This window comes from Nyctibius grandis, chromosome 17 (genome assembly GCF_013368605.1).
Source record: "Nyctibius grandis isolate bNycGra1 chromosome 17, bNycGra1.pri, whole genome shotgun sequence".
Lineage (NCBI taxonomy): Eukaryota > Metazoa > Chordata > Aves > Nyctibiiformes > Nyctibiidae > Nyctibius > Nyctibius grandis.
In genome coordinates this window covers 5,166,444-5,179,995 of record NC_090674.1, presented here as the reverse complement: position 1 = coordinate 5,179,995, position 13,552 = coordinate 5,166,444, and the positions used below count along the sequence as shown (strand labels likewise).

Below are 13,552 nucleotides of genomic sequence, written 5' to 3'. Positions count from 1 at the left end.
GTTAATATGGTGGCTAAACAGGAAAATAAGGCCTTTTTTCAAGTGTTTCTGGAACTGCTAGAGGGTTACTTCACACTGCAATAGAAAAACGGCAGGCAAAGTCTCTGAAATTATTCTGCTGATGAAAAAATACAGACATATTAATTCCACAGCCTTGTAATTTACATTATTAATTATTCCACTTTAAGGAGGAAAAGCAAACCTGGATAATCAAATATTATTTACTCCAGCCTTTATTCTGCATGTCTTACTGCAGCAAAACTGTTGTAAATTTTGTCTGAAAAAGATTGGGAATTAAAAGAAAGCAGAAGTGAGACCTGTGGGCAAAAATAGGAAACAGAGATTAAACAATCCCTTGGTGGTCAAAGGCTATTTGTAGATCAGTTACCACCCGGGGCTAAAAAAGCCTGCTCAAAGCCATCAACACACTGCTGCCCAGTTGCTCCAACTTCATATTTAGTCTTCTCTATACTAAAAATTTAGACGTAATGAAACAAAAATGTAATGCTTGAAAAACGGTAGCTTCCATAAAGTTTCACACCACTTGCAAACTTGCAAAACTTCTGCAAGAAGCCTCAGGCCTGATAGCCAAGTTCAAAAGTAGAAGTCAAACAGTACAAACAGGGTCAGACACCTGCCCCCAGCTCTCAGTTCTTTAGTTTTTCTTTTCCTTTCTCCTCCAAACCGTTCTCTATCACAAAGAGACATTTTGTACTTAAAAGCGTATTTCGTAGTTGCTGAAATTCAAACTTCAGAACTTTACCGCCAGCAGAATTCACTTCTTAAGTAAACACCAATCTGTTGTAAATACATTGCTAGGAGATATTGTAAAGAAAAGAGGAAAGGACTTCTTCAGCTGGCTACGTGCTGGATTTGTTAGGTGTTGCTAAGAAGCACACTATTTCGGTATTCCTTCTGAGCTGTCACCTTTCCAACACTGGGCCTTCATGCCTCCAAATCCAATGGAATACTAACACAAAGTCTACCTACACTTGATTGGTAATTAACTTTCCCCATCATTCTCAATACAATCAGTGAACATATACACCAACTGAGGCACTCCAGGAATCATTTCATCCTCCCCCTTCTATTTGACTTATGCAGCGTTACTATTTACCAAGGAAAGATTGCGATATCCCACCACTGTCTCACAAGAACATCCCGGAAGAGAATGGAAATGTCCTACAGTAAGTGATAGGTTTTAAAGTATTTTTACAGTCATGTTCTCCCCTACTGAACATCCAAATTCCACACACTCAAAAGTCTAAACAACCAGTTATGCTTTAAATAAATATTTTCAGGATCACTAACACATTGCTAGAAAAATAAGTCTAATTCAATTTTCATTATCTCCCTTCTAAATTCAGAACAAATATGAAAACCGCTTTCCAAAACCACCCTCCCAGCAGCTAAATGACACCTGCAGAACAGAAACCGAAGCTTCTAAAGAAGCTTGGACTAATGGAAAAGTAACTAGATTGCCAAAGCTTCCCAAACCCTCCTTCCTTTGAAGAAGTCACCCACCCCTCCCTGTCCATCTTCCGTCTAAGCACCTGCCAGGATTCTCAATAGAATGACAGTTATGCACGTTTTCTGAAGTTCAGTAGAGCAATAAGCCACAGATCAATTCAGAAACCGAAGTTACACGCTTGCTGTCCACACGCTTCAGGAACATGAAGAGTTAAATACAACAACAGAATTCTGCAGGTCGCAGGAGCAGGCACATACCTCAGTCTTCCAGATTCAATTAGATTTTGTTTTGTTTTAGCCTTTCTTTAATTACCCACTGCCATTTGAGCCCAACCGGGTGACATAAATGTATTATCCCATCATAATGTCAGAATTTAAAATTAGATTTGGTCTCCATAAATACACTTCATCCAACCTCAGTGACTCCGTCCAGCAATGACGACTATTTTATGTAACATCTTTCATGCACTAAGACCTAAAAACTGCACTAAAAATTGCAGCTCCCTTTTCTGGCTGTGGATTTCTCTTCCATTTATCTGAACAGAATTCAGTTCAGGGTGAAAAGGAAACAGTTTCGTAAGATCAAACACTGAAGCAGCAAGAAAAAAAGCAAATTACATGAAGTCCAAATGTACTTACAGTCTCCTTATTCGGCAGCAACTCCTTTCGGATCCTGAAGAAGTTCTTGCCGTACTGCCTCAACCCCTTAATAAAACGTTTCTGTGATAAAAGATAACAAAAACAGTACGTCAGCAGAACGGGAAAAAAAAAAAAATCTTGTTAATCAGCACAACAGCCAAACAATGTTCTTCGGTTAAGGACTGTCGGTAGAAGAACACGTATACCTACACGGCAACTGCAAACAGGCGAGGGAAAACAGGCTTTGAAAAGATACCGAAAAATCCAACCACACTCCCTTCTATGTCAAACTTCCAACATTTGAAGCTTAAAAAAAGTCAGTACCACAGTCAGTTCTTCTCCCAAACGCCCCAAGTATTCAGCTGCACGTCCCTTCGGAAGTCTATTTCTCAACTAAGAAGCAGCAGGCGAAGGAAAATACGCAACGCTGGTTTTCAGGGGAGAAAAGTGACTCTCCAGAGAAGGTGTCGCAGGGGTTAAGGACTCCTGGCAGGCGCCGACCCTCCGGATTCACCCTGCCCCGATTTTCGGAGCACCACCAGCACACGGCTTCCCGAGGAGCCCTCCGGCCGACGGCACCGGGGCCGCCGCTCCCCCTCCGCGGCCGCTTGCCACGCCGAGACACTTCCTCCTCCTCCTCCTCCTCTCGCCCTGCAGTCGCGCACGGCGGGGCCCGGCGGGACGCGGCCGCGGCGGGGCCGGCGCAGGGAGGGAGCGCGGCGGGGCCGGCCCGCGGCGATGGCGGCCGGGGCCGTGGCTGGGGCTGCGGCGCGGGCGGTGAGGCGAGCGGCGAGGAGGAGCCGAGGCGAGCCGAGCCGAGCAGCGCGGAGGGCCGGGCGGGAGGCGGCGGCCGCGGCCGCCCAGCATGTGATCGCGGCGGGGCTGGGCGGGCGGCACCCGCGGGGCGCGCCGCAAAAGGCGGCCTGGATCGCCGCTGTCCCCCCGCCCCGCCCCGGCCCCGCCGGGCCCCTCGCCCCCGGGGAAGCCTCGCGAAATCAGCCGGCGGATTAACGGCCGCCCGGCCCCGGGGGCTCTGCAGCGCGGCCGCGTCTTTCCCCGCCGCCAGTTGCTGTATCTCGTCTGCCGCACCCCTCTGCCGCCCTGCTTCACCCTCCGGTCCCCCCTTCAGCTGCCCCTTGCACTCAGGTTTCCCCTCCGCAATCCCTCCCCCCCAAATAACTCCTCCAGCTGTAAGCATCGCTCACTCCCCTCCTCTCTTTCGGGGCCAGCACCTTCTCTCGGCGAATCGATTGCAGGGTGCTGCCCATGCGAGCCCGGAGCTCTGGGACCAGCCTCACCTACCCCCCAACATGTCACCACCATGAATCAAGAGATTAAGACTGAACACAGCATGTCTGAGGACTTTTTCCTTTCCTATAAATAATCTTACAGGTATAAAGACTAGAAAATACCAAATTCTGCCTGCAAAAAAGATGAGGGGTGTTAAGTATGTGGGCCCTAACATTCTGGGGGAGGGAGATGAGAATTAATAATTCCCTTAAAAGAAACATACCTCAAGTTGGCTTAATGCATTTTGGACCACTCTTCTAGCAAACATCTGCTTGAAGGAGGTGCGCAGGTGATTAGAGGCTTCCATATTGTGAAGTGGCTAAGGAATCCCAGAAAAGGTAATTCACTACTAAAATAGTGCTCTGTACGCCTCATAAGCTCCCACCACAATGGTGAATATGAGTGAGCAGTCTCTTTGGAACCTCATGCACATTATTGTGCAGATAGGCTCCCACAGGGATCTAGCCTTACCTAACCCTGACCCTCAAAACCAGCAAGACTGCTGGGGTTCGCCAAGAATGTGCCTGGAGGCACAGAGACAAGAATTAACCACCAGTTGTATATGCTTGGAGATTACAGTCCCTTTCAGTATATGATTTGCTCATACCCACCTGCTCCTTTTAAACCAGCGAACAGAGCACTCAGGAGTTTAAGAGTTCAGTGACAAGGGGTGTTGGGTTCCTCAACAAGGAAAATTTTACTAACAGCAGGTACCAGCCCCCCATTCACAGGCAGAAGTCACACAAATATCTGAGCGCGAGACGCCAAGTCTGCCTACAGTGTGTAACTGGTCACTGACACATACTTCTCACTTTTTACCACGTGAATGACAAGGAATTTTCCTTACAGGGAGGGGGAGGCCAATCACTCCCCTGGCACCACCCACATACCTCTTCTGGTTTGTGCTTCTGGGTAAGAAAAGATGGCAGCAGCAACCAGGCAAGCAAAGGTGCCCTCCTACCACTCCCAACATCCCAAAGAGCAGTATAATTCCTGTCTGCAGCTTATCACAAAGAATGAAAACTAAATCAAGAAACATTTAAGAACAGGCAATCCAAAGGGAACTCGCATTCTAAACGATGCAGCTCAGTTCCCGGCTTTGCCATCCCTGCCTCCTGCACTGTATCAGACGCACGATGCTTCTGCAGCATCAGTTAACAGAGCATATATAGGAAAATGCGACATAAAAAGCTGTAGGGGAGTAAGAAGATACCAGGGCTGGAACACTCCAACCAGGGAAACATAAGAGAGCAATCTGGTCCACTGCATAAAGCAAAAAGCCCTGACTCCCTATTCCTCATTTTCCCAAAGACGACTGTGGTGCATCTGAATTCTCAGCGGACCGTTTTATTTCTTTTTTAAGATTCCTTTTAACCCAACTATTTTATGTTTGTTTTGCGTTGTGATTCAACTCTGTATTAAAAAACCCTATGACAAACTGTCTTCCTTTGAACTCAGGAGATGTCAGAAATCCCTACCGGGAGTGTAAGCCTAGCATCTAGCCTATCTGAATAACAGAATTAGAGGGAGCTCGAAATGCTGTTCCAAATTTCCAGGTATGAATGAAGTCGATCCTTCTGGCATTCTGAAATTTTGGCCAATTATGCCATCACCTTTATCGGTGTCATCCAAAATCATCACTAGGCCACTGAGGCAGTGCAAGATCCCAACTATAAAATAGTTGTTTGCCTCTATTGAAAGGCAAGAGTGCCACTTCTTAATCCACAAAGAACAACAAAGCACACAAAAATTAGTTTCAGAAACTCAGAAAGTCTAAAGCTTAACAAAATTATCAAGGTTTTTAAAAAACACTTTCTTTTCCAGTTTTTCCTTCCTATTTTAGTTTTCCATTAATTCAGGCATCATGTTCAGTTCTACCGTAGCCTGCAGCAAGAACAGCTACTTCTTTTCTCCAAGTCAAGCACAATAGAGACCTCTAAACGTTTTTAAATATAAAAGAACTAAATAGTTGCACACCAAATCAGAAGTGACCTGTTGCTCTCCAGCGTCTTATAAACCAGACTGCATAACACAGTTTAAATTTTCTCTCCTCTGCACAGATGACATGCAACAAATTTTATGTCTGCATTTTAATGGTGCAGGAGATGTTGCACTACTCACAGAAGGCATCTGAAAATGACAGCTGCTGAATTAAAATAGTCTTACAATAAAGGGCTGCTAAATCAATGAGGCTTAAACCTACGGATGCACAAGAAAGAGAAGTTTTGATAAAAAGTGGAAGTGGCTCTAGGGCACAATGGTTTAAAAATCCAAGTTCTGCACTTTTAAAAATTAAAATAAACATTTCAATGTTACCACTTATGTTTAACTTGAAAACATTATTTATGACAGAATTCTGTCAGCGTTATTGTTTGTACTGTTCACTGAAGACAAACTGAAGACAATTTTATAAAAAATGCTATGGATAATTATTGCTGTGAAGCAGCATTAGGAAATCCCACAGCTTGCTAGGTCAGTCAGTGCTGACGGACGACAGTTATTTTACAAAGTGGTTACCATGGCTATTGACCAGCCACACCACATCTAACACCATTTTATAATTCGAGCTTCCCCAATGCAATGTATTAGATTCTGCAGTCTCTTGCTACAACGTGCAAACAGGGAGCTATAAATAACCGAGGAAGAACAAGGAACAAGCACGTTAATGTTTGCATATGTGTTACTTGCAGGTCCCATATTTTATCCCAAGAAACAAATATCATGACAAGATACACAAAGCCATTATGTTCTGACTAGCAGAGCTCAGATGGCATGTTTATCAATGTGATGATAATGCCGTTGCAAAGCTGTAGTTAAGGTTATGCGTCAGGGTTTCTATTATCAAGAGATTACAGCTTGGCAGGGAAAATTTGCTGCTGCATGCTGAAATTCAGCACCCCAGGTTTTAACTGAGAACTGAGGTTCCTCGTTCAGTTTTTGTCTTTACTGCAGAAATCTAAAATAAAGCTGTTTCTAAAAGTGTGAGAGAATAACATCTAGTACAAAATAACCTGTTTAATCAATTTAAGAATTTCAAACTGAAACCTCACGGGCTTCAGAAAGGCAGGATGACCCTGATAAACTGTAAATTCATAACTGCTACTAATATGTCTCCTCTGAGGTGATGCTTCAATCAGGTTTAGATCAAATGTATTTCCTCTAAGAAAATCCATGTGCTATTTCATTCCCTTCCCATGACTTCCACCTGGTTAATTAGTGAAGAACATGTTGTAATGCAATATATTTACATACATACACACAGAGCCTCTTCTGTTCTTACTCAATCCAGGAAATAAGGACTTTTTTTCCTCAGTCTTTCTAAAAAAAAAAAATCTCCTCTTTAGACTATGTCCAAGAACAGCAAGTTCTTCTCTCAACCTTTTCCTTAATTATAAGCATATAAAAAGCAATAGGTACAGTGCATGTTTTGAAAGGCCCAAGGTTTTCCAGGCAGATGTCAACTGAAGTTGTCACCATCTTCCATATTTAATAGGCCTTTTTAAGTTTTATAGTAAATATAGTAGGAAAATTTATGGGGTTTTAATAGTTAACAGCAAATAAACACTAAATGCATCTTTATTTCTTAAATTTCACAAGATGAAAAGTTATGGCAGTTGTTCTGAAAAGAAAATGAGATTTGGTCATAACTGCAAAGGTTTCTCTTACAAGAACATAAGTTGCGTTATTCACATTTCTTTTCACCAAACTACAGCTGGCTGTAGCAGAAAATGGTACTAATATTTGTTGTATCTTTACCTCAAAGGAATTCTATATGCTCAATAACAGACAGGACTAAGTACCGCCCAATAAGTAATTCCATCAAGGGCAAAAAGAGGTGCTTTAAGTTAAAGAACATGCAGCTGTCACACACATCCAAGCTATTCTCAGAACCCACGCACACCCTCAGAGCAACCTGCTGTGAACAAGGATTGGTCCCAAGGTAACAGAATATTCTAGGTTACAACAGCAGCACATAGAATGGGGAACAAGCATGATGACTGAATGAAGCTCACCTGAAACCTTTGTTAAAAAAAAAATAATAATCAGTCCATTGGGAAAGAGGAACTATCAAGAAAAATCTCCATGCAGGCCTCTGCTACGCTCCTTTAACATGCCCTGCTGCTGGAGAACAGGATATGCCTCAACCTCATCTGAACTTCATTTCATTGTTTCCTGTCACTACCATAACTCTGCTTAATGTTTTTTAAATTTAATTTTGAAGCAGCAAGCAATTTCACCCTTAGCATTAGAGACTTGTGCTGTTGTGTGTTATATCAGTTAACAGCAAGCTTGCAAAAATCACCTGGCTGGCAAAGCAGTTTCACAGAAGGACAGCATAAGCCTCCCCTCAATGTCTCTGCATGTTGTTCCACAGACCTTGGCATCACGGATGTGAGCGCATCTCAAGCACGCAAGCAGAACCGGCAGATCTTTGCGGACATATCTATGTTCCCTCTGTGTTATCTGCCTTTAGCCTACAACATCTCAGATGCTCTTAGGTTCGGGTTACTGCCCTGTCCCCTCTCTAACCGCAGCACTTCTTTGTCTAGTCCCGCAGGAAGGAAAGCTGTCACCAGCTTGCAATTTAGAGTCTGCGCCTGAAGAGGCTGCACTGAAGCACAGGTCATGATTTGAAGGACCTTATTCTGGGACACCGCCATGCAAAGGTATGAGAAATGGTTCACACGGTCTGGCAACTGCTTGAAGATGTCTGCAACCACTTACTACAAATCTCTGCTGCAAGAGACCTCTGTTGTAGGGGAACGTCTGTGCTGTGATGACCACTGACACTATACACACAAGCTCTTTCGTGATCTGTTTGGCTTGCAGAAAGTTGTGGAATAACAGCAAGTCAAGCTCTTTCCCTGTCCTTGGTGCGCTGTACATACCAAGCTAGCTATGATGGCGAAGCGTGAACAGTAACGGATGCCAGCCAAACCCTGCAATGCCAGTTCTTGCTGCTTAATTACAAACTACAAATTCTTAAGTTACCAATTTTGAGACAGGTTTGGTTAACAGTCACTTTTCAACAACTGTAAACACAAACATTTCTTAAATTGGGCCACCAACATGTTTCCAGACTTCCAGTCCAAGAGAGAAGGCACACGTGCAGGTGATCATTTTGTAGAGCAAGACTGGAAGGAATAATCATGTATGTGTGTATAGATACTTTTTTTTGGTTGAAAGCATCGCTTACCTCCAAAATATACTTACTTAATTTGCTTCTTCATTCAGCAGATTGTAACCTGAGTTCAAAATACTAAAACCAAATTCAGCTTTCTTCTAATAGATTCTGGTCTGTTAATTTTTCTTGTCAGTTTATTTTAATGAAATAATTATGTCAAGACAAAATTGTCCTCTAATCTTCGTGATATTTTGAAGAAAAAATTCTTTTTCACCAAGTCCTCTTACTCAAAGATATTATGGAAAACCAAAAATATGTTGATGGTATTCATTAGATACCAATCTATATTAAAAGGCATTAATGTTCCCATTGGATATTCAAAGCCTTTTTGGAGTGCATTGCTGGTCATCTACCTGTGATTAAAAACTTATACTCCTTAGTATGAAATTTTATATCCTTATACTATAAAACACTAAAACACTCCTCAGGCCATGTGCCTGTAAGATCAAGTATCCTCTATAAACATACAAGAAATTTATCAGCTGAAAGGCTTAAAGGCACCCAACAATTAGCTTTCCCTCCCAATCGGATCACTTTGTCTTCCTGAAAAATTATACTGAAAAATTAAATCCTAGCCCAAACTGTAAGGGATTCAACACCAAAGCATTACACAGATGCAGAGCGGCACACAGCATCCACCGGAGCCTGCGTTCCTTGTGTCCACAGCATAGACACAGACAGAAAGTCATTAAGCAGACTCCCTCAAGGGAATGCCAAAAGATCCTGAGATGATAATGATCCCCCTTCCATGGTGCTGCACTGTTGGCTTTTGTTTGGAACAATAGATCTCCCATGGTACCTCTCGCTTGCTGAAAATATTGGTATTAAGTGAGCATGAGCACAGCTGTGTGTAAATTACATATATAAACAGATTCGATTTGTGTATTTATACTGGATGCAAACACATTAATAGCACATTTGCATACACAGTTGGCTAAATGAGATTGCATGCAGAGCAGGATTACTAGTTACAAACACGTTTATTTAGAATTTTCAATAAAGTATTTATACTGCCATTCAAGAGGTCAAAGTGGATTCATCAGCCCTTCTCTCCTCTTCACCTTCTTAGAACTATGCAAAAATGCTCTTGTCAACACGCTTTACACGTCTTGCCAATCCCTCAGCACAACTATTCTGGAAAAAGGACTTACAAGGCAGCAGCAGCAACTGAACTGGGGTGCTTACCTAAGGGTTATTGAAATTCCCTTCCATTTAGTTTATTGAAGGTGATGTTTTAAGGAGGGGGTAACAGTTCTACATTTGACCACAGCATGAACTACTACGTAAATGCCTGTTTATAAAACTCTTCTTTCCCTTCTCTGTTTAATGCCAGGGATCAATGCAAAAGTCTGTATGAAACAACCCGATATCGAAGGTGACACAACAGCTCTCAGACATTTCCAAAGCCGGGGGAGAATTCAACTCTTCCTTCACCCCAGGCTTCGAGCTGTCAGGGCACTGCTAACCTTATGTGCTAACCCTGGCTTTATTTTACCATCAGTATTTCAACAGAGCCATTTTTATAAAGAGATATTTCAGCTTCACCCAAAGCAGTGTGCAAAGCTGTGATTCACTTTCTGCATTGTACCTGTTTCTGTGTGACAGCCTAAATGAGACAGAGAAAACTAAATAGAAAAAAAAAATCAATTATGTCTAAACGAGGAGCCTTTATTTTTGCTCTAATTGTGCCCTCTGATTATTGGCTCTGGGTGCTTTCACTGCACATCCCCAGCTGATGCTCCCAAGCCAGCCGGTCTCTCTCTCTCTCTCTCGCCTCCACATTTCATGTTGGTTCCTGTTAAAAGGTCCAGTCCTGCCTCTCGGGTTCACCACGCTCGCAGCCTCGCCGATAAATCATCTACCAACCTGCTCTTGGCAATGCACCGGCCGTGATGCGATGGCTCTGGCCCGGGTTGCCAAGCAACCTGCGCAAGAGGGATGGCTGAGAACTGCTGACAAATAGCCAAGTGGCTGCAACAACAGACTTCTCTGTCAAAAACGTGTTTGGGAGAAGTGCCTCCCCCGCCTCCGCTCTGTGCAACACACTGCGTGATTGTAAAATCAAAATCAAAAGGCTATTGTAATGAACACACACTTCCTGCTCAATTACTAATTGTTAAAAAGCTGCGGGGAGGCTGCGATCACACAGCGTATGGCAACAGAAACGTGATCCGGTAAACGAGATAAAGTCAACAGCACGCCAAGAAACCTGATCTGAGAACAGCCTGCAGTGGCACATCAGCAGCTGATGCACAGATCAAAAAAAAAGGCTGGATATTAAAGCAGCAGCAGGAGGAAAAAAGCAAACCCGGCTTTACTTTTCCTGAGCTCTAGAAGGGGTATTTGATAAACAACCTTGACTCCTTGGAAAAACAATTTGTGGATTATTACAAGCATTATTATCCATCATAAGACTACTGCTGCTGCCTGGCCCCACATTCCAACAGAAAGGTGAACAGGCAGGGACAGATGAGCACTCTTGTTTGAAGACTGTTCAGTTGGCAATTTACTTTCCTCTAACAAAGTAAGGGTGGGAAGAGGAGGCGTTCATTCCTCCAAACCACGTCTGGAGGACTCACCCCCTGGCAGCACTGCGACAGAGGGTCGAGCTGCAGGAAGGGAGCAACAAGTCCTGACCCTCGGGAGGCTGGAAATGCGCAACCCCTCAGGACCCTACATACCTCTCCTCTGAACAGCAGCGCAGAAGGGCAGTTTTAGCACGCAGGCAATCATGTCCTTATTCTACTAAACTTAATCATTTCCACCTGCAAGAAACTGGGTTGGCCAACTTGCCTACATTTGTATTTAAACACCCATGACAGACCTTCTGCTGACAGACGTGAGGGTCCGCCTATGCAGGCGCGACAGGCAGATCCAGATCTGTGCAACACTCCAGTTGCTCACAAAGCCTCCCCGAGACTCGTGATCTTCAGAAAACAATCACGTTGCACGTGTCCATAATCAAGGTTTCACACAGTGAGTCTAAGACTATCCCCTTCTGTGGACACAAACCTTCAACACCAAACTGGAGCCTGCCTTCGTTGACAGAAAAGAGCTTTCTATTTATACGTGAAGATTGTTGTCTCCTGTAATCAGCAGTTTCTCAGTGCTGCAAACAAAGCTAAAATGCTTTGAGTGTTTTTACATAAATGATTTTTTTAAAGACGCATTTTAAGAGTTAAAGAGAACAAAAGTCTGGCACATATGTGACCCAGAGAAACAAAACAATATGCTGCTGCCAAGAGACAACAGAAAGCTTTTGATTATACTTCAGATTGCCTTTTCTGTACACAAAGAGATTCGTTTCTGATTGTTATTTTAAGCTGCTGTTAAAATGCTAATATACAAAAAGCCTTTTTATACCTCAAAATTAAAGAGCAAGTAAAAAGTTGGACACTATGTTCCTTTACAAGGACATACTTCCTTTCCCATATGACATCTCAAAGTATCTCCCTTTAAATACAGGGAAGTAGTAGAAATAATGCATAGTTCAAACTTTTGTTGTTTTTTTTCTTTAACAGGATGAACTAGTCAAAGTATAGAATCCAAAAGCAGATACAAACACATAAGCAGCATATGTAATATGAACCAAACCAGAAAAGCAGCACTTGTGGAACATAAGCAATGCCCAATTACAGCACCTTTCCTCCAAAGGAATGGTTCTCATGCATCAATTTGGAATATTAACCTTTCTCTTCCTCACATACTCTGAATCTCAAATACCTGTACCAAAAGCGGCAATGTCAGGGCATTCTTAAAGTTATTAATATTTCCTTTAATAATGCCAACATCAGAATGTGTACCGTCTTCCACAGGGCTGAAGATGTTCCTTATGTTTCCTCACCTTTACTGGGCAGAAACAAGCCAAGAGGAAAAGATCATATATGAGCCTCCCTCTGCATTTCATTCTACTTGTACTGTTTTTCTTAACAACAGGATTTTTACTCAACTTACAATACCGTAGGGAACACCACGCTGCCCGCTAACACAAAGCGGATCTCCATTAAATCATCAATACTAAAACGCCCATTCCAGGCAATAACATGGGTGGGTGAACACAGATACACACCAGCCCCCAACCCGTGAGCTGTAGTTCAGAGAGATCAGACCACAAGGCTAATAACTAACGTGAGGCTTAACACAAAATAAGCTTCCACTTAAGCTCTTCCCTTAAAACATCCAGATATTTCCATTTTCTCTTTTTCCCCAGAAGATTTTCTTTTTATTACACTGATCACACAGAGTTCTGAAAATACATGTCCGTTTACTCAAGTTTAACACTATTATGCAAGCCTGAAGTTGTTCTCTTTCAGTGTGACATTTTTTGTCCTTTCAGTCAATTTGTAACACCAAGCACAAAAAAGCAGCACTCAGACTACTTGAAATACTGTGTGATCCTTTCAAGACTCGAACATAGTATTTCTAGCGGAAGTTCCCTATTGCAGAAATATTGTTCCATTGGGATTTCAACCATTATTGTCAATTATTCTGGAGACTATTTCTGCCTTCAAATGGTGACTTTATGAAAATGACAGAAGGAAACAAATAAAACCACTTCAAGAGCTCCCATACTTCAGAGCAATGAACAAATCCAAGAATAATGAGACAAAATGGTGGCAAGAAGATTGTCTTCATAGCCTTATATTTAAAAGAATCAGAATGTAATAAACAGCACCAATGCTGTCCTAACACCAAGACTGGAATTCTTTAGCTACTGCCAGTTGCCAGCGCCGGTACAAGCAGCACCCGAGCACCAAAATCAGCAAGAAAACTGCTTATAACAAAGCAGATAAACAGCTAAGCTTGCTAATTATAATTATTAATATTTTTTCATTATTTTTAACCACTAAGTCCCACTGCACAAGGTTTCACTTCCTTGCAAGCTCCTGTCATGAACGCACACCACAACCCTCGCTGTTGGTTGTATTTTTGTCAGAAGCACATTAAGATTTCAGTGAAGTGACTGAT

At 42.7% G+C, this 13,552-nt stretch overlaps 1 protein-coding gene across 3 annotated transcripts in view; it reads right to left on the bottom strand.

Annotated features, from left to right (window-relative positions):
- The window catches only part of RERE (arginine-glutamic acid dipeptide repeats), a 207,233-nt gene that overhangs the window by 45,890 nt on the left and 147,791 nt on the right, over positions 1–13,552 (bottom strand). For all 3 annotated transcript variants that reach the window (XM_068414260.1, XM_068414261.1, XM_068414263.1), the window contains one exon: positions 2,110–2,190. In XM_068414260.1, the coding sequence (XP_068270361.1) occupies positions 2,110–2,190 (81 nt within the window). The remainder of the gene's footprint in view (positions 1–2,109; positions 2,191–13,552) is intronic.